The sequence below is a fragment of the Nannospalax galili genome, unplaced genomic scaffold, assembly GCF_000622305.1.
Source record: "Nannospalax galili isolate Female #2095 unplaced genomic scaffold, S.galili_v1.0 scaffold337, whole genome shotgun sequence".
NCBI classification, from domain to species: domain Eukaryota; kingdom Metazoa; phylum Chordata; class Mammalia; order Rodentia; family Spalacidae; genus Nannospalax; species Nannospalax galili.
The window spans coordinates 1,686,966-1,711,994 of NW_008340932.1; the positions used below are offsets into that span (position 1 = coordinate 1,686,966).

The following is a 25,029-nucleotide window of genomic DNA, read 5'->3' on the forward strand; positions in this document are numbered from 1 at the left end:
CTCATCCTAGGACCAGCAAAGTCCAACTAGTGCTTGGAGCTGGACATGGAGGATGCACATTGACTGAGGTTGAAGGGTTTGGCAGGGAAGAGGAAGGCCTGAGAGCAGAGGGTTACCTCACCCCTGGGCCCCAATTCTATGTCAAACTATCACGCTACAGTGTGCAACCAGATTCCTCCACCTTTGCCCCTGCACCCACTCCCCGAGGGTGACACGTCCTCAGGAGCACACCCTACTCACATGTATACACAGCTCACACAAATCCAAACAGTAGTTGCTTTAACTATAGAGGCTTTATTATTGTACAAAATTGTTTCCTAAAGGATTTTTAAATAAAATACCTGAAGTCAATAAATACACCTCTTCCTGAGGAAGAAATGTCCCAGGGAGGGTTCTTTTAAAATCCTTCTGGCCATCTGGTCCCCTGGTTCCCAAATCCTTTGGGGGTAACCTGACTGTCTAGCACTGTTTTTAAAACTTTCCAGAGCATTACTTCCAAAAACCACCTTTGACTCCGAGTTCTGCCATGTTACACATGGGAAAAGTGATGCTCAGACCTGACAGGGGTCAGACCAAGGTCATCCAGCATTATTGGGAGAGAGGGGCTGAGGCCCAGGGACCTCTGTCTGCTCCTTTTTCCTCCAAAGCTCATGGAGTTCTCTAACCAAGATATGTGTGTGAGGGAGCAGGGGCTGCTGTTTCTCCTGCCTCTAACAGTCAGGTGGAATGACTGGAGCCGTAATGACCTCACATTTAACCTGGAAATTCACCTGGTGACAGAGATCCTGGCACACATGGGCTTTGGTGACATATCTCCCCTTCCACATCACTCCCTCACAGTGAGCTCTGTACAGGAGTAACTTCCTACCCACAGATATGTAGGAGCCTTTGCTTTGGATCACGATGAACTCAGGCCTCTTGGCATCTCTTCTTACAGATCAGAAGTCCTAGATGGCACTTAAATATCTTTTTTGTTTTTTTAAGGAAAAATAATGGCTGCTTAATACAAGTTGCCTGGGTAGGCAAAGTTTTTGTGGACACCGAGTCCTCAAAGGAGAGGAAAGATCCGACCAAGCACCCCCAGGGTTGGAGAGCGAGGTTTCTGAGCTAGGTGGTTGCTGACGGGGTTGCTTTCTTTGCGTGGCACTCCCGGTACACCAGGAAAGGATGGGCGAATGTCAAGAGAATGGCAAGCAACAGCCACATGTTCACCTGGGGAGACAGGAAAGAGAGAGGGCCAATCCAGCAACTGAGAAAGTGTGAGCCACACTCAGCACCAACAGGCGCCAGAGTCCTACTTAGTCTAATGTCTACTTTCTACCCAGATACCAGGGTGTCCTGAAGGACTTCCTGTTATTTTTATTCTACCCATCAGGGTGAAGAAAGAATATTATGCCCTTTAGATGGTGTCTCACATAGCCCAGGCTACCTTGATATTTTAACCCATCTCCTGAATACTGGAATTACAGGCCTGCATCACCACAACTGGTTTATGTAGTGCTGGAGATCAAACCCAGGGTATTGCACAGACTAGGCAAACACTCTATCAACAAGCCATACTCCAGCCCCTATGAGGGCCAGTTCACAAGTAGGGAAATGGTGACTTAGAGAACCACCAGGTCACATGAGACGTCGGGGAGCCACCTGCCAGACTACACATCGGAGTTAGGTCACTTGATTTTGCAATTGACATTTTCCTCCATTTTTAAGTTTAGTCGCATTTCTCTTAGCAACAAATTTAAACTCTTGCTTTGCACTTTCATCTTTAAAAAATTTTTTATTACATTTGTGTGCATTTGTGTGTGTGTGTGTGTGTGTGTGTGTGTGTATGTACACACGAGCATCATAGAGCATGTGTGGAGGTCAGAGGACAACTTGTGGCAGTTTGGTCTCTCCTACCACCATGTGGGGATTGAACTCAAGTTGCTAGGCTTGCACCCTTAGCCACTGAGCCATCGCCCCCACCTTGATGGATGTTTTTTTGTTTTTGTTTAACAATTTTTTAAATTTATTATTTTTATTTTACGTGTATGCGTGTATTGCCTGCACGTAGGTCAGTGCACCCCTGTGGTGCAATGCCTGCGAAGGTCAGAAGAGGCTGTCACATCCCCTGGGACTGGAGTTACAGACAGTCATTAGCTGCCATGTAGGTGCTGGGATTCAAACCTGGGTCTTCTGCAAGAACAACCAGTGGTCTTAACCACTGAGCCATCTCTCTAGCCCAATGGATCGTTTTTAAATGAGGCAACCAGAGGTGTCAGTTCAGAACACTGACTTCCAACTACAGAGATTTCTGTTCCTGAGACATGATTTTTTGAGTTTGTAACTCATGTAAACTCTCTGAGCCTCAGTTTCCTCAAAAAGCTGGAGAGCCCTGGTTACCTCCTAGGCCTGAGCTGTAAGCATTCCCCAGAATGCTTTCTAGGGAAGAGAGTACAGAGCTCCTGCCCTGGGGCAACTTTAGGAGGCACTATAGCCCTGAGGAAGAGGCCAGGATTGGCCTGCAAGCACAGAAAACAGGAAATAACCCTTTTGCTTGAAATATGTGAGGATTTTGATTCCTATTGCAGAATAACATACATTTATTTCCATACCCACAAACAACTATTTTTCTCCAAATTTCTGAATCCCACATTTTCTCTGGGAAGCAATTCCATGTTAATTCTGTGACTTTAGGAACCCCCAGCTAAGCCAGGTTGCTCCCTGTGACCCTAGTTTGAGAAACAAAGCCCAGAACGTTTCTGTGTAGAGCAAGCACTATAGAGGCCTGGTCTGGAGCACATCCAAGCTTCCTGAGCAGCTTAGGGCGCCCCCTGCTGGCCTGTGCTGCGAGCCCTGCCTGGGTATCCTTTCTAAACAAGGGCCAGCACACAGGCTGGCCCAGAGCAGGCCCTGCTTGGGACTCACCTGCAAAGGGTCATTGTGGAGCGGGCCCTTGATGAGGATGAACATGGGGAACTGCAGCAGAGACACAATGGCTGACAAAGCCATCACCAGCCCAAAGAGCTTTCCGAAGTGCGCGGAAGGAAAACTGGGGAGAAAAACAGATTCCAGTGAGCTTTGCAGACTCTCCCTCCAAGGAGGGGTCTGGCCTCTGTGGACCGCCCTCAGCCACATTCCCTCATCTCCCTATCCTGGGCCTGCCCTTCACCCACCCACACAGCCCTTCCTCTGCTCAGGCTTTCCAAACACGACACAGAGAAGGCATTGTGCTGGGTCCTGGGAAAACAGAAGGGACCTGGACACTGGCTGTACCTGGGAAGGTCTTAAGGGAAAGACAGATGTACGTGCACTGTCAAAGGAAGTGGGAGTACAGTTCCAGGCACAAAGATCTGTTAACACTTTCCAACTCTTCTCTGGGAAAGTTGGAACAGAAGTGGGCACTGGGGGGTGAATAAGAGTTCCCCAGGTAGACACAGAGACCCGGGGCACAATGGACACAAAGGCTCCATCCTGGCCACCATCCTCCATCTCCAGCCAGCGCCCTGTCTACATGTGCCCTCACCTGACCACTCCAGGCCTATCTCACCCCACAATTACCTCCAGTCTACTTCCCTTCCCCCCAATCCCATTTACGCCAGTGTGAGGAAGGCAGCGTTGCACCCGTAGAGGAAGGAGCGGCTGACAACTTGCAGGATGAAAGTAACATACTGGAGCTGGAGGATACGGACCGAGGCACACAGGGTGAAGCCCAGGCACAGCAGAGACGTCAGGGCCAGTGAAGGCACCACCGAGCAGACAGCTGCAGCCGAGGAAGAGGAGCCTAGGGGGAAGGGAAGAGGACAGGCTGCCTGGAGTTGAGCCCAAGGGAGATCAGGAAAAGCCCAGAGAGGGCAGACCTGATAGAGCAGAACCATGTGGGCGCAGGTCGCGGGTCAGAATGCTGACTTCTCAATGCTAATACTCCCCTCCTACGTGTCATTCAAACGTGTCCACTCCTCCCAGTCCCCAGCTCCTGAACTCACTCACAGATGATTACAGTGGCCTCTGAACAGGCTCTACACCTACTCTTACCCCTGCAACCTGAAGACAGGCATTGTGTGTGTGTGTGTGTGTGTGTGTGTGTGTGTATAGAGCAAAAGGCCAGAAACAACCAAAACATCCACCAACAGAGGAACATAGTGTCAAGTACGCACCAACCACATAAATGGAGAACTAGACAGTAGTTAAAAAGGGCAAGGGGAGTTCTTACTATAAATTAACCTCGGAATAGAGCTACATAGAGAAGACACCACACAACTGTGTGCACAGTGTGCTGTCTTTTATCTAAGAAACATACATTTATGTCATGATGACTGTTTTAAAGAAAAACAATAAAAACAGCTAGTTACAGAGAAATACAAAGGTGAACAAAATCAGAAAAGAAACTAAGCTTTGAATATTTGCTTCCCAGCTTTAGCTTTGAGGAAATGTAAATATTTAATGCACAAAATTGTGTGTGTGTGTGTGTGTGTGTGTGTGTTTTACACAGGGTCTCTCTGTAGCCACAGCTGGCCTAGAACTCACTGTGTAGACCAGGCTGGCTTCAATCTCAAAGATCTGCCTGCCTCTGCTGGGATTAAAGGTGTGCATTACCACATCTGGCTGCAAATTTTATTTTTTAATAAAATTAAATTAAAATGGGAAGAAAGCAAATAAAATAATCCTAAAATATCAGAAACAAAATGTGATTGACAAACAGCTCTGTGTTAAGTTGGATTTGTATGTGTATGTGTGTATATGTATGCATGTATGTATGTGTGTGTGCACATAGGTCACTGAAGAAAAGAAAGGGGTGTTCTCAGAGATAAGGACTGAGAAGGGGTGACATGAAAGCAAAAAGGGGCCTATTTGGGGAGTGGAAGGTACTAGCAGGAGGGATGCAGGGGCTAGGAGAAGGCAGTTGGGGAATGAGAACAATATATAATGAATATGAAAATGCCATAGTGAACCCCACTTTACATTAACTTTAAAAATTAATTTTAAAACAGAAAACAAAAGAGAAAGAGAGAAAAGAAAGAGAGGACTCTAGGACCCAGCTTGCAGTATTTAAATACCATCTTCCATTACAGAAACCCAAGACTAGTTGGAGAAATAGTCAATTTCAAGTTTGGGGCAGGAAGTATACCTGGTAAAACAGATTGAGCACCTCATTATGCTAGGTAGAAGGTAAGGTCGCTGTCTAAAGCTAATGGGTCATGTTTAGGGAGCCATGTATTAGACAGGGAAAGATGCCAATCAAAGATGTAAGCATCAAGACTGTGAGGGGAAGGTGCTTGTCAGAACCCACATGGTAGGAGAGAAGTGACCCCCCCCAAAGTTGCCCTCTGACCTTCACATGTGTGCTCAGGCATGTGCCACTCCACATACAAAATAAGTAAACATAATAAAAAATGCTTTTAAAAAAAGAAGGGGGCTAGAGAGATGGCTCATCGGTTAAGAGCACTGGCTGCTCCTGCAGAGGACCCAGGGTTAATTTCCACCACCCACATGGCAGCTAACAACCACCCATAACTCCAGTTCCAGGGGATCTGACACTCTCTTCTGACCTCCATGGGCATTGCAGGACACAGGTGCACTTACACATGCAGGCAATACACCCATACACATAAAAAAATGACACCATTTGTATCAAACTGGATTCTTTTTTTTTTTTTTTCCCTTCTTTTTGAGACAAGAGTCTCACTATGTAGCGCTGGCTGCCAGGAACTCGCTTCATAGACCAGGCTGGCCTGAATCTCACAGAGATCTGCCTGCCTCTGCCTTGCAAGTGCTGGGATTAAAGGCGTGCGCCACCTCCCCGGGCTCTAGGTGTATTCCTAAAACACAGTAATTCTACTCCATTTCCTGTGGTGCTAAAGCACCAACTCATCCTGAAGCCAGTAAAGCAGTAGAGGAGGAAGGCAGGCACTTACTTCAGGTAAAGAAACAGTAAGGGGAAAAAAACATTTCTTTCTAGAGGAATTGTAGCTGCTAAAAGCTGAAGAAAAGAATGGAAATAGTAAATCATTTCACAGCCCTAATCAAATCACGGTTCTCAAATGGATCACCAGCGCCTGCAGATATCATTAGGTGCAGGGGCTGATGGGAAGCTTGTAAAGGGCGGATCAGCCTGACGAGGTCTGAAGCAGTGGATCCATCTTAACGTCTAAAGAGCAGAGACAGCAGACAATGAGGCCTGTAGAGCGACCAGAGGAAGGCCACAGCTCCAGCTACTCTTGCCAAACAACAAAAAAAATTAAATTGAGTCTCCTCCAGCTTTGAAGCTGCCTGTTTACAGGAAATACCCAATCAAATTACAAAATAATACCTGAAGGATGCCAAGTCCAAAATGGAACTCTGACAGAAAAAATAACTCTCTTCAACAAATAAACAAGAAGGGGAGGGGTGCTGATATAAATTTTAAAAGACGGGGGTTAGGGCTGGGTATGGAGCTAGCTCAGTGAACATAGCTCAATGGTAAAGTGTTTGCCTAGAATATATGAGGCACTGGGTTCCATTCCCAGTACCACAGAAAGAAGAGGTGGGGGGGGGAAAGTCTGGGGCTGGAGAGATGGCTCAGCAGTTAAGAGCACTGACTGCTCTTACAGAGGACCCGGGTTTGATTCCCAGCACCCACATGGCTGCTACAAACTGTCCTTAACTCCAGTTCCAGGGGAATCTGAAGCCCTCTTCTGACCTCCACAGCATTGCACAACATGGGTACACTCATATCCAGGCAATACACTCATACACATAAAATAATAAATAAAATATTTTTTTAAAAAAGTCTGATAGCACAGTGGTACATACCTGTAATCCCAGCACTTGGGGTGAAGGCAGGAGGATCAGAAGTTCAAAACCATCCTCAGTTACATAGTGAGTTCAAGGCAAACCTTGGCTGTGTAGTGAGTTTGGGCTGGCCTAGGCTACATGAGACTGTCTGTAATTAATTCATTAATATCTTAAAATAAAATTAAAATAAAAAACAAAAAGACACATCAATTGAACTTTGTGGGGACTTTGTACTTTGAACTTTGTGTAGACAGAAATTGAACACACCAAGCATGAAGCAAGGCATTGGAGCCTGCGTTCCAATATGTATCGCTCAGTGTAGGCTAGCCTAATCATGCTCAGAAGACTTTACATTAGGCTATGGCTGAGCAAAACCACCTGACAGAGCCAGGTGTGATGATGCATCCCTTTAGTCCCAGCACTAGGGAGGTAGAGACAAGTGGATCTCTGTGAGTTCAAGGCCAGCCTGGTCTACATAGTAAGTTCCAGGCCAGCTTTGCTACAGGAAGACCCTGTCTCAAAAAGACCAAAACAAAACAAAACAAACAAACAAAAAGCCACCTGGCAGAAAGCCTACTACATAATAAAGTGCTGAATATCTCACATAACTTATGGGTAATAAAAGTGGGAAAATAGAATGGCTGTGTGGGTGTGCCTTTGCCTCAGAAAACAGCACTTGTCCGTGAGAGACCATCTGTACTCCATGGATTGTGACTGCCTTTCTCTACCCTCTGGAACAGCTTGGGAAGACACATATATCCATCTCATCCATTGTTAGTCAGGATGAGTCTGGTACCATGGCTGACACACGCCTGTGACTAAGGGTTGAATAGGTGGATGAACAAGTGCAGGGAAAAAGGTTAAAAGCAGACAGGATGACTGTGGAAGCCAATGATCTCCTCTTGGCTCTTTACTCCTTACTCACCTGTCTTTTGAGCTTCTTTCTGGTACTTCTGTTTAAGGCGGTCCATGAGCAGGCCATTCCAAGGGGCGCATAGCACCCCAAAGAACTGGGTGATGGCAAAGGCATTTGTGTAGGTACTGACTACAGAAAGGGGTTGAGTGAGAAGAAAGTTCCAGGCTTGCTTTACAGGTGAGAACATTCCCACCCTGCCCGTCTCCTCTCCATCCCTCCTCCCCACCCTGCAGCATATAGTTTTGCTGGCAAGGTGCTCATTCCTGGACTCCTCAAGGCCCTAAGCCCCAATCTAGGCCCCACAGTAGGCTGCCTCCCAGCCCACCACATACCTTGCATACTGTCCCCACCAGCCAAGTTGGTCAGTAGAGAGTTAAGAGTGCCAATGAAGAGGTAATGCCACAGCTGCATCACAGACAACCACACCAAGTGCAAGGCAAAGCACCGAGAGAGTACACAGCTCCGGAAAGACCGCTGTTCCTGCTCCTGCTGCCCTGGTCCCTGGCTCTCTGAGGCAGAAAGGAAGAAGCGGGCATAAATGACAGGGACAGTGGCGGGGCAGGATGGGCTGGAGTGGCCCTCCCAGGCCAGTCTCAGGTCCAACTTTACCTTCCATTGTTGTCATCATAACTCATCCAGTGTGCTCTGTGAGCCGAGTAAACTCCCCCACCCTCCACCATGCTTTATCATCCAGGTCCTTGCACCTTGGAGGGCTCTCCTCCTGTTCTGCGTCCTGAAATCAAATCTGTTCCTCACAGCCTGCTCAATGCCACTTCTTGCAATAGTGCCTTCCTGATCTTTTTTGGCCCAGATGGTGAAACAAAAGACAAAGGAGGACATTAGGGATGAAGTGAGGATTTGAGATGGACAGCTATTGTCCTGTGTCCCCTCCCTTTCTTTCGGTCCCAGAATTCCTCGTGTCTTGGGTATATTCCCTTGCCGTGGTCTCCCTGGTCCAGTTTAGACCATGAACTAAATGTTTTGTTTCTCATCCAACTGACCAATTAATTCATTCTCCCTAAGCAGACAGACTGTCCAAAACATTAGGAGCCTGGGATACGCAGAGGCAGCCTGGCCCACTCCTCTGGAACCTGCCAAGTTCATTTTCCCTCATCATTGTGTCATTGTATGAGCTTCCCAGAGTCCTAGTTCTCTTTTTATTTTTTGAGATCAGATCTCATGTATCCCAGACTGGCCTTGAACTGTGTATCTAAAGATGACACTGAAGATTTACAGGCATGTGCCACCATGCCCGGAGATATGCATGACTGAAACCAGGACTTCAAACATACTAGGCAAGCACTCTATCAACTGAGCTACATCCCTAACCCCTACTCTTTCTTTTTCTTAAAAAAAAATAAATTTTATTGTGTATATTTAAGGCATACAACATGCCTTCATTGGGTACATATAGATAGTAAAATGGTTACTATAGTGAAGCAAATTAGCATATCCATCACCTCACATTGTGGCCCATTTTGTGTGTGTGTGTGTGTGTGTGTGTGTGTGTGCCAAGAACAGCTAAAAATCTGCTCATGTAGCAAAAAAATCTCAAATACAGTGTAATTTTATTAACTGGGTGCTGAGGTTCTGCCTAAGATGAGGAGACTGGTTCCTCCTTCCCAGCTGCTATTTTCTGTCCTCTGACCTGTCTCTCCACTCCTTCCCTCTGCCTCCTATTTTTATTTCTACCATAGCCAACAACGGTTTATAAATTTGCAACCAAAGACCCAGAGCACATAGAGGAGAGTAAGGAAGCAGTGGACTGAAAGAAGGCAGATTCAGGAGACCTACAGAAATGGGGACCCATAAGGCCAGCCCTGATGGCCCTGGCATCCCAGGAGACTGCAGGACCAGAGGATGGGGTCAAAATAATGGAAGTGGACTTCAGAGCAGGGAGAATAGAGAGATGGGATAAGAAAGAGAAATGGAAAGGACACAAAGGTCCTGCCCTCTCAGAACCCTCTATAAAGTGAGGGGGCTTCCATAAGTTTAACTGGTCAAGAATATAAAATCCCTAGTCTATCTGTTAGAGGACCCACCTTTCCAATCTCATTGGTCAATCACCTGGTGATAGAACCACCCTTAGGAAGGCAGGTTCGCCTTGTTATACTAAATAGATAGGCAGAATACCTGGTGCGTTAATGAGGTAGCAAATTTTTCCTGCCTGGAATCCCACCTTGTAACAGAACCCCCGCAGAACTGCTGACCAGCCATGTAGGTCTCTTTAAGTCTGCCCACTTTCTGCCATTTGGGTCCATTCTTCAATTCTTTTATGAATGAGATTAATAGGGGACCTTCTTTCTCCCCATTTCAGTATAGGCCCAAACTATGGATATATGGTATCTTACTTTAAGAGACAACATGACCTACAGTAACAGTATGCGAAGGTGCTTTGCAGACAATGATAGACTGGCACCATCCTTTGAAATATTCTGGGAAAAAAAAATCATTTTGTGCCCTTTGTATGTTCAGAATGTAGCATTATCAGAAACCCTTAAAAAAATAAAATTTAATTTAAAAAACAGTAAGAGGGCTAAAACATGCTTAAGGACCCTTCTCTGCCTGGCCTGGCTGGTTCTGAGCCCCTGGGGAGACTTCCTGGCATAAAGAGTGGATGAGAAGCCAGCTGAGCCATGGGACAGGTTCTTCAGGGAACCTGGGTTAACCAGCAGGGCTCACCTTCCTTTGATGTAAGGAATTCCTTTGACTGCAGCTCCTTGATTTCAGGCTCAGCTGTTTTCTTCTTTTCCTTCCTGTTGCCAAACCTAGAGCACAAGCTATAGAAACAGAAGCCCTGGCAGTCAGGCTAAGGATCAGACCAGAGGGAGCTGTGTAGAAGGCCTTTGATACACTGCACAGGGAACCACCTTTTAACAACCCAGTGGCCAGGTGGCAGCTCAGGCCAGTTAAATCAGAATATCTACAGACTAAGAGCCAGGCTTCCACTTGTCTTATTTTTTTATAATGATCTCCAATTGATTCTGAAGGCAGACAAGTTTGGGGTACCCTGAATGCCTAGAAGAGGAGGATGAGCCTCGGTAGGTATTCCAGCTCTGCCTCTTCCTCACTACAGAAACATGGCTCCAGCTTACCTCTGAGTCTCATTTTTCCAGTTGGGGAAAACAATGGCAAGGCTATCAGTGAGAAAAGTGACAGTGGGACTGAAATCAGGGAGCACATTGGGTCTGACAAGCAGCAAGTGAGCAGCAAATGATTGCACTCCCCCCACTCCCCGGAGCTGACAGCCAAAGTGATCGCACCACTCCACCTCCTCTGTCTCCATCCTTGGCAATGGGACTTTGCACCTCTGCCTATTTCTCACCCTCATCTAAGCTACATGTGTGAACCGCTTCAGCCAAGAGAATGTAGCACAGGAGATGCACCAATTCCAACTCTAAGCCTCCGGGAACCTGGTGTGTTTCTGCACCCTCTCAGAACCCTGGAACTAACGTAAGCAAGGCCATGCTAGCCTGCTGGAGGATAAGCATGGAACCCAGACATCGCTGTCACTCCAAATCCCATGTGAGGCCATCCCAGGCAAGCCAACTCCCTGCTAACACATCAGATGACCAGAGGCATGAGGATCATCCAAGTCTGGTTCTGATGTGAGAAATAAATGTATGTCCTAGACCACTGAAACTTGGACTTGCTTGTTACACAGGAATAGCTCACTGATGCACTCTCCTATAACAGGTCTACTCTTCTTTGCATCCAGGTACATGTCATCCCAATACAGATAGATGAATATGACTCCAAGTAAAATTAGGCAGTCACAGATCAGATGGGGCTTTGGTCAACCATACTTACCCATAGCTGTAGTTGGGAGGCAGTGGGTAGGGGATATGCCCCTGGGGCATCAGTAGTAAAGTACGCCCAATATGCCAAATATTACAGACAGACAGGAAGAGGAAGGAAGCCCTGAGGCTGATGCCCTGTTCATAAAGAAGCTGCAGAAAAAAGAGAAACATCAGTGTAAAGCCCAGACTTGGAGCTACAGAGATGGCTCACTGGTTAAGAGCACTGGCTGCTCTCACAGAGGACCTGGGTTCAATCCCCAACACCCACATAGTGGCTAACAGCCATCTTTAACTCCAGTTCCAGGGGATCTGACACCCTCTTCTGACCTCCACAGGCATTGCATGGCATGGTATACTTAAATACATGCAGGCAATATACTCATAATACATAAAAATAATAAATATTTAAAAGATACTTGTATGCACTGGGCGTGGTGGCCCATGCCTTTAATCCCAGCACTTGGGAGGCAGAAGTAGACAGATCTTTGTGAGTTCGAGGCCAGCCTGGTCTACATAGCAAGTTCCAGACCAGCTGGGGTTACAGGAAGACCCTGTCTCAAAAAGACAAAAAAAAAAAACACTTGTATGCATAAAATAAAAATAATCTTAAAAGAAAACCATGCTCATAGGAATATTACAGACTGCAGCCCAAAGAGGGAAGTAACCAAAGTGTCTATAAATGGAAAATGAACAAAATGGGACTTATCCATCCAATGGAATATTATTTAGCCTTTAGAAAGAAAATCCAGGTACACGTCATCCCAATACAGATGAACATGACACCAAGTGAAATTAACCAGTCACAAAAAGACAAATTCTGTAACATTCTACTTACAGGAGCTTCCTAGGACAGTCAAATTCCTAGAGAGTAGAGTGGCAGTTGCCACTGACTGGATAGGGGTGGGAGGAAGGAGCAACTTGCATTTAATGGGTATAGGGTTCCAATTTTTTTAAATATTTCTTATTATTTTTATTTTATGTGTATGAATGCATTGCCTGCATGCATGTGAGTGCACCCATGTCGTGCAATGCCGCGGAGGTCAGAAGAGGGCTTCAGATTCCCCTGGAACTGGATTTAAGGACGGTTTGTAGCCACCATATGGGTGCTGGGAATCAAACCTGGGTCCTCTGCAAGAGCAGCCAGTGCTGTTTAAAAATATTTTCATTTTGTGTCTATGAGTGTTTTGCCTACATGTATATGAGTGCACCTGTGTCATGCAATGCCCAAGTAGGTCAGAAGAGGGCCTCAGATTCCCCTGAAACTAGAGGCTTACGAATGGTTGTTAGGCACCATGTGGGTGCTGGGAACTGAACTCAGGTCCTCTGCAAGTGTGGTCAGTGCTCTTAACCACTGAGCCATTTCTCCAGCCCGCAAGGTTCCAATTTTATAAGGAGATAGGTGATGGTGCTCACTGCACAACAGCTTGAATTCACTTAATGCTACTGAAGTATGCACACATGCCTTTGATCCCAGCATTCAGGAGGCAGAAACAGGTGGCTCTCTGTAAGTTCAAGACCAACCTGGTCTACATAGGGAGCTCCAAGCTGGCTGGGGCTACAGGGAGACCCTGACTCAAAAAGAGCAAAAACAAATTAAATTTTATTTACTTTTATTTTCTGTGTATGAGTGTCTTGCCTGCATGTAAGTTCACCAATGCATGCAGAGGCCAGAAGAGGGTGTCAGATACCCTGGAACTGGAATTACAGATGGTTGTTAGCCACCATGTGGGTGCTGAGAATCAAACCTGGCTCCTGTGGGAAAGCAGCACATGCTCTTAACCACTGAGTCATCATCTCTCCAGCCCCAATAAATATATTTTAAGTGATTATGATAGTAAATTTTTTGCTAGATGTCTTTTAGCACATGTAGAAAAGTGAAGGAGGAAGGGGCTGGAAGCCACATTTCCTTTCAGCACAGACTCTTGCCTGTCCTAAGCTATATAAGGACACCTGGTCTCCGTGTGCCCTCCCCCAGGGCCCAGCCAGCAGCAGGGATGCCATCCTGTCACACGGACCCACAGCTCTGTGGAACCTCATGTGACTCTCCAAGATCTTCTATCCTAATGCTTTTTCCTTCCCAGTAGCAAGACGGCTTTCTGTTCACATTTTCACATAGGAGTTTAGCTTACAAAGCAGCTGCAGTCATCCTCCCCTGTGTTCTTCTAAGTGGCTGACATAACATGAAAGGGAACCTCTAAATTAATCAACTTCCGGGCTGGAAACCACTAATCTAGACCAACTTCTTCCTTCACAAAGCGTGACTCTGAGATCTGGAGAGGAACAATAACAGGTGCTCATGGTCGGGAAGCAGTCAGTCAGACTAAACCAAAAATCCCAGCTCCTGTTCCAGCCTTTCCCTTCCACCTCTGGAGAAAGATGAGAGGAAGATGTGCGTCCAGGGGAAGGAGAGAGAAACTGGAAAATGGCTCCTGCAGGACCAAATCTAGAGTGTCCCAGGGGTTCAGACCCTGTGCCTAAGGTGCTCGTCCAATGGAAGTTCACTAGCCTATGGGTGGCCTAACAAAAGCCCAGAAGGAATCCCAGGTTCAGATCCACTTCCTTTCACTAATGTAACAGCCATTTTGTCCTCCACTTTGTTGCCTCATAATCATGAGGTATGGTTGCTACAATTCCAGCCATTACACCTTCCCACTGCAACAAAGAGGAAGAGTAAAAAGAGACAAGGAAGAAGGCTTTCTGTTGTTGTTGAGACAGAGTCTCATGTAGTCAAGCTGGCCCCAAGCTCACTGTGTACCGGAGGATGACCTTGAACTTCTGATCCTCCTGCTTCCACCTCCCTAGTGCTAGGTCTCTAGGCATACATCACCATGTGTGCCATGCTAGGAGTTGATCTCAGGACTTCATGGATGCTAGGCAGGCACTCACTAACTGAGCTACGTCCCCAGTCTGAAAGCTCTCTTTGTCCTCTGTTCTCGCCTTCCTTCAGGGAGGAAATGTCCTCTGAAGTTCTATACCATACACTCCCTTTATCTCATTCCCAAAGACAAGAGTTTGCCATGGTTCGCTTAGACCAATCAGACTTCATTCTGTGGGCTGGGCAGGTCACTGGCCAGATAAAACTGTCAGCAATGACTTAAACACTAAAATCATTAACAAAGCCAGGTACTTCGATACATGCTTAAAATCTTGATGCTTGGCCAGGTGTGGTGGCGCACGCTTGTAGTCCCAGCACTTGGGAGGCAAAGGCAGGCGGATCTCTGTGAGTTCAAGGCCAGCCTGGTCTACATAGTAAGTTCCAGGACAGCTGGGGCTACAGGGAGACCCTGCTTCAAAAAGACCGAAAAAAAAACTTGATGCTTGAGGGCTAAGGCAGAGTTTGAGGCCAGCCTGCCCTACACAGTGAGACTCCATCTCAAAAATTAATTAAAGCAAGGTGTGGTAGCACATATCTGCAACCCCAGCACTAGGAAGACTGAGGAGGGAGGATCATGAGTTTGGACCAGCCTGAACTACACTGTGAGTTTCAAGCCAGCTGGAACTACAGAATGAGGCCCTGTCAAACAACAATAATAATTTTTTAATAATAATTAATTTAATTAAACAAAAACAAAACCATTAGCAGACTGGGTGTTGATAGGCTGCTAACAGCCCTGGTAGCAGCTTGCTCCCTTGCTATTCATCACCACCACAGGGCTGAAAAGGCCCCTGTGTGGTCCCTGCCACCTCGTTTTCCTTCCTAATTACTTTTTATTGCTTTGATAAAAGTCTGATAAAAACCAAGTTGGGGAAGAGAGGGTTTATTTCATCTTACTCTTCCAAGTGACAGTCCATCACTAAGGGAAGTCAAGGCAGGAACTTAAGCAGGGCAGGAACCTGAAGGCAGGAACTGAAGCATGGACCACAGAGGAGCACTGCTTACTGGTTTGTTCCTCTGGCCTGTGCTCGTCCTGTTTTCTTATACAACCAAGGACTACCTGCCCAGAGGTAGAACCATCTGCCTAACAGGCCAATCTGGTAGAGGAAATTCCCCAACTGAGAAGGGGACAACTGAAGCTATCTAGCACATTATCCAAATCAGAAGCTCTCATCAGGAAATGCCCCCTTCAAAAGGGTTCCTGGTCTCTGCCCAGCCCTGGCCCAAATACACTGTACCCACATCTTCCTTCTTTACCACAGAGTCTAGGTTAAATGTGAAGAAGGGGCTTAGTTATTACAAGCTCAGCTCAAGAATCAGACAGGCCTAAGTTCAGGTTAAAATTTCAGTTACCAGCATGCATTGATGTCTCTAAGACTCAAATGTATCACCGGGAAACTGGAGCTTAAATACTCAAAGGCTGGCAGAAGTCATGAGGGTTCACAGGACAGACACCTAGAATAGATAAAGGCTCAAGTGCTCAATAAATGTTGGCCTATGGTATTACATATGTACGTGTGTTTGTGTGTGTGGAAGTGTGTGCATGTATGTGTGCGTGTGTGGAGATCAAAGGACAGCTTCAAACATCATTCCTCTGGGGCTGTCTATCTTCGTTTTTGAGACAGGGTTTCTCATTGACCTGGGCTGCCCATCAAGCCCCAGAGATTTGTCTGTCTCTACCACTTCAGCACTGGGGTTACAAACATGCACCAGGACACCCAGCTTTTTCACATGGGTTCTGGGGACCTGATTCACACCCTCCTATTTATAGAGCCAGCACTATATTGACTGAGCCACGTCCTCAGCCCCAGCTATTGGTGTTCTTACCTTAATGATAAGGAAGACAGCCGAGGAAGAGTCAAATGCTCCATTGTAGAGGGTGATGATGGTCGAACGATGTTTGCCAAAGAGATTCCCAATCTGGAGAAGACAAGCCTAGATCGTTTATTTATTCATGAAACAAATATGTCCTCAGCACCCAGCATGTGTCAGGCATGTAGAATATCCCAACACCCTTCCACCCCAATTGCTCCCAACCTGGCTTGGGCCAACCCTCCCCCAGAAGCAGACAATGGTCAAAGATGCTTCTCCCTCCACCCATGGCCCCACCTCCCCTAGGTGCCTAGTACAGTGGGGAAGGGGAGCAGGCTCATACCTGTAGGTTGGTGATGAGAAACAAGATTCCCCCAACTGTGAGCATGGGCATGGCCAGGAAGAGCAGCATGGCAGAGTCTAGAACCATCAAAGTCATGGGGTGAGGGGGGGTGATGTCAACACACACCTAACATGAAGCTCCCAAACTATACATGCTCCCCTCTCTTCCAGGAGGCCCCAGCTCCTGCCACCTCCAAACTTTTCTCACCAACACAGAACTCAGAGCCTTCATTCCAACCATCCTGCTGGCATCCCTTGAAGGCCTTATGGAACAGTCAAGACTCTCCATTCATGCCTGCAGAGGTGTCCTGAGATACTTTCTCCACACCAAATTTGGTCCTAACCGTGACCACAAGTATGTTCTACCACTACAGGAAGACGGGACTCTGGAGTCAGCCCCCAAGTCCAGCCTCGAAATCACAGCATGACCATGACCTTCAGCTGGCTTCTGATTTTGTACCTCACTCACCCCACCTGTTAAATGGAACAAGCATCTCTACCTCTCCTGCCTCATCAGAGCACTGTGAAAAAGGAATGGGGAAAAGTTTGTGGCCTTTTCCTCTATTCATGAAAAACTTTGAGTGACTCCTTTGTGCCAGACATAGAGCTTGGCATTGGAAATGCTGCACAGGCAGACACACTCCTTGCTCTCAAAAAAAAAAAGGAGTGTATTACAGGAGTGTATTACAACAGGCCTCTTAAGTGTTGGATAATCTTGGAGTGACTCATAGGTCAATGGTAGGGAAGCCCTTAATAAATTAATCTTTGCCAAACCACAGACTTCCGCTCACTTTTAGGATTTTGGCCATTATCCATGCCTATCTTATTATTTGTTAAAATGTTTTCTCTAAGGGATAGAAGTGTGGTTCCTGGGCAGAGTACCTGTGTGGGATGTGTGATAACCTCAGTTTGATCCCTATCACCTCACCCCAAAAAAGTTTTCTTTAACTTGACTCACTTTTACCCAGAAGAAGCCTATTTTTAAAAGATATTTTGTATCCCTACTATAAATAGAAACACTTGCATTGATTGTCATGAATAAAAAGTAAATGTAAAAATAAATACAAAGAAAGAAATATAATGTTGCTAAATTGTATCTGGAGGCAGTTGGGCTCAGGATGTTTAAAGTCTGATATCTTTTCATCAGTGTAAGTCCTGTTCACACCAAACCTTTCATGGAATCAGTGAGAAAGCAATAAAAAAGGAATAATTTTTGCACCCAGTGATCCAAAGCTTGTTGGTGCAGTGTATCTGTGCTCCTAAACCTCTCTTTTTTATATTTCTATTCACTTATTTGGATGTGTATGTGTACTGACATGTATGTGGAGGTCAGAGGACAACTGTGGGAGTTGGTTCTCTCTTTCCACCTTGTAGGTCCCAGGGACTGAACTCGGGTCATCAGCAAGCACCTTTATCTGCTGCACCATCTCGATCCCCCTGTCCACCAACATCCTCTTAAGTAACTATCATTCTATGCCTTAAGAAGTCCTGGAAAGAGATGATTTTAGAGGAGTCACACTATTTACCATTCACTTTCTATCCTTATCAAATATATATCTCTCCTAATGAGCTAAAGGTTAGAGATCAGTTTCACAATAAAATCATGGTAACCTCAAAACTTTTCCCAAAACAAAGTCCTGTTTTATGAAGGAAGAGGGAAGTTTTCCTGGGCTGGCGAGATGGTTTAGTCAATACAGTGCTTGCAAGCACAATGCCCCAAATTTTATCCCCAGATCCCATGTAAAAAGCCTGGTGTGGTGACATGTGTTTATAATCCCAGTGCTGGGAAGGCAGAGACAGGAGGATCTGGGGCTTGCCGGCCAGTCAGTACAGCCTAATCAGCAAGCTCCAGCAAGCTCTGTGTAAAAGGTAAGAGACCCTGTCTCAAAACAAAAAAAGGTGAGCTAGGTATGGTGGCACAGTGCATACCTTTAGTCCTAGCACTCAAGAGGCAGGTAGGTCTCTGTAAGTTTAAGGCCAGCCTGATCTACATAGTAAGTTCCAGGCCTGCCAAGGCTATGTAGAGAGACTCTGTCTAAACAAATAAGCCAAGGTAAGCCAGTGTTTTCTGAACACGACAAGGCGGTTGCACATGTGAACCCTAAGCAGTTGTTGACAACGTGTAACACCTGCACAAGCTCCAACCAGACTAAATCCTAGCATGGAGAGGGGAGGTAGGCACAAAGTCCCATCCCTAACTATTGACAATTGATAGCTGCTGTAAGGGGGAGAGTCAGTTTTATCTAGGGGAGTGTGACTCCTGGTATGTCAGCCTGCTCCAGGGGATGGACTCACACAAGAGCATGTGGGCACACAAATCAGACTTTATGGGCTTGAAAAGGGTGGGGGGGCAGGGAGGGGGGTAGAGCTGAGAGATGGAGGAGAGGGAGTGAATGTGATCAAGAAACGTATGAAATTCTCAAAGAATTAATAAAATACTACTTGTTAAATTTTTTTTATGGGGGTTGGGGATTTAGTGTTTTGCCTCCACAGGCATGCAATGCCTGCGGAGGTCAGAAGAGGGTATTGGATCCCCTGGAACTAGAGTTACAGACAGCTGCTAACTGCCATGTCGGGTCCTGGGGACAGAACCCAGGTCCTCTACAAGAGCAGCTAGTACTATTAACTGCTGGGTCATCTCACCAGCTCCCTAAAATATTAATTTTTTTAAAAGGTGAATGCTGCATAAAGATCACCCAAGGTAGACCTCTAGCCTGTGCGTGCATGTATAAGTGCGTGCACACACAAGAAATGATGTAAATAAATAAGCAGAGGATTATTGCTCAAAATTTAAAAACATGACTCTAATAAGATCTGTTTGGACTCAAACAGTCCCTAGATTTGCTAAACAAATCTACCAGAGACACCCCTGTGACATCGGCTGGCTCCAGCACAGCTATTGCACAAAACCACAGCTGCATATTTTCATTTCTCAACCTCCAAAGTTGAGCCACCCAATCTGACCCTGGAGAGGAATGTTGGGAATCATCTCTTGGTCAGCCTAACCATTAGTCAGGGTCAAAAAATCTGCCTTCTGGGTCCACTTCCCACAAGTTTTTCTGTGGCCTCAGGTAAGTCTTCCTCCCCCACCTTAGTTTTCTCCTCTACAGAACAGTTAGGAGGAAAATAAACCAGACTGGAATTCCTGGCGTTTTACAGACAGGTGATCATTGAAGGCAAAGTTTTTTGGTACTATTGTCAATTTTGACTCTAAGTGAGGATATTGTCAAAATAATCATGCACGTTACAAAAAGCAAGAGCATTTTAACACTATAAAGATATAATCCTTTCCTCAGGAGAATAAACTCACAGATCAGCAATAACTAAGCAACTCTCAAGGATTCTTTCCAACTGTGAATCTCTGAAAAATCATGGACCCTTTGCCTTTTGCACATGCCTAGTCTATCCACTTCTGAGCTTATCTCTCCCACCCTGCTGTCAACACGCACCTGCAGAGGCGAAGGCTATGGTGAGTGTGGCACAGGTGTAGAAACATCTGAAATACAGAAGCATCTAGTTAAAAAAAGAAACCTGAGGACCAAGCAGGATTCTGCTCCCCTGACCTCCCAATGTTAGAACTTGACAACAGCTTCAGCCTGGGAACTCAAAGGGTTCAGATGCCTCTGACAGGCTCAGCCCCACTGAAAAGCCCTGACAGACTAGGGCATGGTCCTGACCCCAGAGGTAGTACGTACGATGGTTACTCTCACTTGTCAACTTGATGAGAATCATGTGGGAGATGAGCCTCTGGCTATGTCTATGAGGGATAATCCTCATTAATTGATGTAGGAGGACCCATCTTGACTGTGGGTGGGACAGGGGATGGTGAACTACAGAAAGCAAGCTGAGCATTGGCACGCATTCATGACTCTGCTTCCTGACTGTGGATGCAATGTGACCAGCTCCCCCAAGCTCCCATCACAGTGACTTCCCCATCACAATGGACTGGAACCCAGAGCTGTGAGCCAAAACAAACTCTTTCACCCTTAAGTTGCTTTTGTCAGAGTATTTTATCCTAGCCACAGAAAAATTAACAGTAAGACAATGCATTTTGCTTATCCCAGGGTCAGGGCCAGGCTGAGAAGTCTTGTCATCAGCTAAGGACAAGATGTGTGGCAGGCTCAGGAGCACAGTGGGCAGGTCCTCTTGTCCTGAGGCCACCCCCTGAGGAAAAGGGTTGGTGTCTGATCTGCAAATCAAAACCTTGAGTTCTAATTCCTCCTTGGGCAAGGCACTGCCCTACTCTGGGCTTCAGCAGCCTTTTCTGAAAATGGAAAAGATTAGAGTTACCACATACAGCTGAGATTAGCTATGAATTTGACCTAAAAGAAAAATTGTAAACTTACTTAAAACATGACGGATTTTCTGTGTGTATGTAACTGGATTGTGTGGTTCTTGAGTGTGTTTTTTTTTTTTTTTAATTCTTTTTAAGTATGTGTATATATGTGGGTGCATATGGTTATGGACATGTGGATGCAGGTGCCCAAAAAGACTAGAGGCACTGGATCCCCCTTGAGCTGGAATCACAGATAGTTATAAGCCACCTGACGTGGGTGCTGGGAATTGAATTTGGATCCTCTGGAAGAGTAGTATGTGCTCTTAACCACTGAGCCCTGTCTCCAGCCCCAAAGTGAACTTTAAAGATGACAACTTGTTGACATGGTGTTGCAATGTCAAAAGGTTGGACACACCTGATTTAGACTGACCTAGACTCCAAACTCAAAGTTCTAGAGTGCAGACTTTGGAGTGAAGCTCAGAAGCCAGGCACTTCCCCACCAAGCATGAAGCCCTGGGTTCGATTCCCAGCACCATTAAAAACAAACAATGTTTGAGTACAATAATTCCAGAATACTCTCAAGGTTATAGGGATCCCTTAGCAGTGGAGGACTTTGTAAGGCATGAAATAATAAAAAGTGGTGCCCCAAAGCAGGAGAAGAAAAAGGGGAAAGGAAGTGAGGTGGGGAAGTAAGGAAACAGGCAGCCAAAACCAAGCACATCTGACTTAGAGTCACTATTCACTCAAAGGCTTTAAGGAACTATTTACTCTCTGCTTCCAGGCTGTGGCCCAAGCAGTCCCCCCGACCCTGCTGACAGCTCATCACACATGGGCTCTGGGCTCTATCAGCCTGAACTCAGCACGCCACTGCTTATCAGTGAACCTGACTGTGAGCACAGGGATCAGGAGTCTGCAGCGCCCTGCAAAAGCAACATGAGGTCAGTTGCTTGAACTCTGGCTCATTGGCAAAGGAAACTCCTATTGCAGGGGGAATGCCCAGTGCCTCCCCTCAAGTCAAATGAAGCTGAAATTCCACTATTGGGGATACCCAGCAAATGATGGAGTGGGGCCCAATGAAGACAAACCCTGAGTTCCCTAGATGTAAGGCCCTGAAGGAGATGAGAATGAGGATCCTCAGGCAGGGAAGGCAGATTGCATCAACTGTAGGTTGTACTGATTTTGTAACCCTGGCCCCAGACCAGGCCTCTCAGGAAATCGGCCGGGTTCCTGCTCCACTGAGAGGTAAGAAGATGACACATTCCTGCCGTGCAGGGGAAGGAGGTGAGGAAAGGGAAGCAAGGGAAGCAGTTGGACCTGCAGAAGAGTCTGCATCCTGCCAGCTAGCTGCTGGGGCAGGGTTTCCCTCCAAGTCAGACTGCTGCCTGAACACTCTCTCACCTCTGCCCAGGCAGGGGCTCCAAACTTACATGGCTAGGAGGCGGGCCACGGTGGTCTTGAAGCGGTCAAAAACATAGCCAATGGGAAAGGTCATGAAGTTGTTCATGAAGGATGCCAGGGTGAAGATGAGTGAGAATCTCTCATCCTGGGCTTTGCAGCCTGGGAAAGAAAAGCTCTCAGGAGCCCAGGACACATGAGCCAAAATCCAGTCACCCCAGCCTTCCTGCCAGCTCAGCATCCAGCCTGGCTCCCCTTCATCTTGGACAGCTTGCTGGGTGAAAAGCTGACCATCAGGTTTCCTTAAAATGCAGCTGTCTCCAATGGCCCTCAAAAGCTAGTACTTCTCCTGACACCTCCTACACAGAGGGGAGGGGGGCTCACCCTGATGTTCCCTCTCCCATAGAAAGACTGGCAAGGTGGGTAGGTATTGGACTCCTTCCTATTCCTTCCCACCTCCCAGAAACCAGAACCAGGCTCAGCTTCCTTAGAAAAGGTATTTTTGTCCTTACCCAGCTGCCCTGTGGCATTGTGGCTGGCATTATGGAGGCCATCCTGTGCACACAGCTCTGCAAAATAACCCTCTGTTTTGAACACAAACACCAGTGAAGTCCAGCCGAAGAGAACTCCAGCAAAGCCAAGGCATTCCAGCAGCCCAGTCAAGAGCGTAGCCAAGTGAAGGGGCAGGTCCTTGCCTGCCATGGCCCCAGGTGAAGTGGATCCTCAAATCCCACTCTGGCCTCCTGGGGCTGACCACAGGTCCTGGCGAGTGGATCCTTGCCCTTGCCTTCAAAAAGCCCTCTGTTTTCAACTGTCACGGGGTTTCACAAGGAGCACCATGGGATGGATTATCTGGATCCTGTAAAATAAGGCAGGGGTAACCTGGAACAGGAAGCTTGTGAGAAAGGCAGAGGGTGGAAAACTGCCCTTTAGGGGAAGAGCCTATTGTCAGTGAATTTAGGAAGTGAAAACTTTTAAACATCGTCAAGGGCTCACAGTTGCCTGGAGTTCGGTCTCTAGAAAAATCAACCAACAACAACAAAATTAACGTTCTCAAGTCCCCCCCATCATGGCATGTGCTGAACCACATGGATAGGCAGATAAGGAAGGTCTAAATGGAACTCGTGTGGCAGATAAACAGAGGGCTTTACACAAAGTATAGGGATAGCCGGAGATGGGGGCAGGAACTTTTGATTTTAGTCTGAATACTGTCCACTAAAACAACAGACCCCTGAGCCAGGCGCTGCGGATCGTTACACCAGCAGTCCAGCAGTCTGAAATGTCAGTTCGCCCTAATAAACAAAAACCTCTGAAGGTTTTGTGAACTTGCCCCAAGGTCACACAGCTAGTTAGTCACTGCGCAAAAATAGCCCTACCCTTGCCTAGGACTACAGTCCCCCACCCTCCGCTGTCTCTCCAGACATCCACTAACTTCTACCAGGCCTAGCGGTCGCGTCCCTCCCGCCGCGGCTCCCCCCCCCCGGGGGGCCAGAACCACAGCCAGCACCGCGGCGCCACCGCCCTCGGCCGCCCGGATCCCACGGCCCTGCTCCGCTCAGCCTGACCTGTTCCGCATCCTACCCGTGAGCTGCCGGCCGGGAGGTTCCCGCGCGCGCCTTCGCTGGGTTTCGCTCCTCTTGCCGCCCCTCCCAATCTTCTACTCGCCGCCTCCTCCCATTAGCGCCCTCCAGTAGGGGATTGGGACCCGCCTCCCGGGCTCCATCACTTCCTTCTCTCTCTCTCTCTCTCTCTCTCTCTCTCTCTCTCTCTCTCTCTCTCTCCCCCCTCTCTCTCTCTCTCTCTCTCTCTCTCTCTCTCTCTCTTCTACTCTCCACAAGCCGTCTAAGCAGCGGAGAGGATGCTTTTTGGTTTTGTGTTGTTTTGTTGTTTTGTCTTTTGAGGATGCTCTGATTTGACTGGTTGCAGCCTCTGGACTCTCCTGCCTCTGCCCCTCCTAACCAAGTTCATTTTCACAGTTCCACGAACAGGTCCACCCGTAGAGATCAGACTGCACAGCTCAGGGAAAGCAGGCTTCTGCACTCAAGTACGCACTCACATGCACGCTGTTTCCTGCATTTTACTTTGTCCACTTGGGTGGGCACGGAGCATATTGCTTCCCACTTGCCCATCAGCTCACCCCAACACCCACCCCAAATTCATGCTGCCAGGAAATCCCCATCACAGAATCAGGGAGCTGGAATCAAGACTGGCGTTTTCAGACACCATCCCTTTGCGGGGGGCTGCCTTTTCACCCCGAAGTACCCTTTTCATTGCCCTCTCCGAACCCCTGCTTCACCCCCTTCCCAGTTTCTGAGAGAGCCTTCCCGCCAGATGGCATTGATTATTCATTCATCACCCCATTTTTTATTAATCAAAGACATACATAATTGCCCATCGGAGCTTGTGATCAGCGTGAGATAGCCAGCCCGACCAGCTGCGAGGCGAAAGAGCTGCTGTCTTCCCGCCTGTCCCACAGCTTCCTCTTCAACGACTGGGGCAGCTTCTTGTATATTAGACCCAGACCCCCATGCCCAGCTTCCTGGCCCAGCCCTCTTTCTAAAGAAGAAATAGAAAGGTTCTTCGGAAGGCCAGAACCAGGAAGTGTTTTCCAGATCACTGGCAAATCAAAAGATCAAGGAAAGCCACTCAAGTGACCTACTGGTGGGAAAGGGTGCTGCCATCCTGCACCCCAATGACTTTGGAGATAAGCAGACAGAGGGGGGCTCCGGGCTTCCTCACCTGTGAGGAGAGAGCAAAGCTCCTTAATTATGGTTGTCCCAAAAGAGGCATAAGGTGGGTGTCTAAGAGCCTGGGGGAGCCCAGGCAAGCAGTGATCTCTTTGCAGCCCTGTGTACTAGGC

The 25,029-nt window shown here is 47.1% G+C and overlaps 1 protein-coding gene across 4 annotated transcripts; it reads right to left on the bottom strand.

The window, feature by feature from the left end:
* Window positions 1-274: 274 nt before the first annotated feature.
* Window positions 275-23,889, bottom strand: Slc43a3 (solute carrier family 43 member 3). 4 transcript variants are annotated; one of them, XM_029564929.1, is made up of 14 exons: window positions 23,751-23,889; window positions 22,682-23,028; window positions 22,202-22,331; window positions 19,948-19,994; window positions 16,500-16,576; window positions 16,172-16,264; window positions 11,480-11,619; window positions 10,765-10,806; window positions 10,352-10,449; window positions 8,002-8,178; window positions 7,679-7,798; window positions 3,577-3,763; window positions 2,908-3,031; window positions 275-1,212 (listed from the first exon to the last, which is right to left on the bottom strand). In XM_029564929.1, the coding sequence occupies exons 2-14, from the start codon at window positions 22,869-22,871 to the stop codon at window positions 1,108-1,110; spliced, it is 1,530 nt and encodes a 509-aa protein (XP_029420789.1). In that variant the 5' UTR covers window positions 22,872-23,028; window positions 23,751-23,889; the 3' UTR covers window positions 275-1,107. The 4 variants fall into 4 exon arrangements, with proteins under 4 accessions (XP_029420789.1, XP_029420788.1, XP_008834364.1 ...); XM_029564928.1 differs by having other exon boundaries at window positions 23,735-23,854; XM_008836142.3 differs by lacking the exon at window positions 10,765-10,806 and having other exon boundaries at window positions 23,735-23,854.
* Between the last annotated feature and the right edge of the window lie 1,140 nt (window positions 23,890-25,029).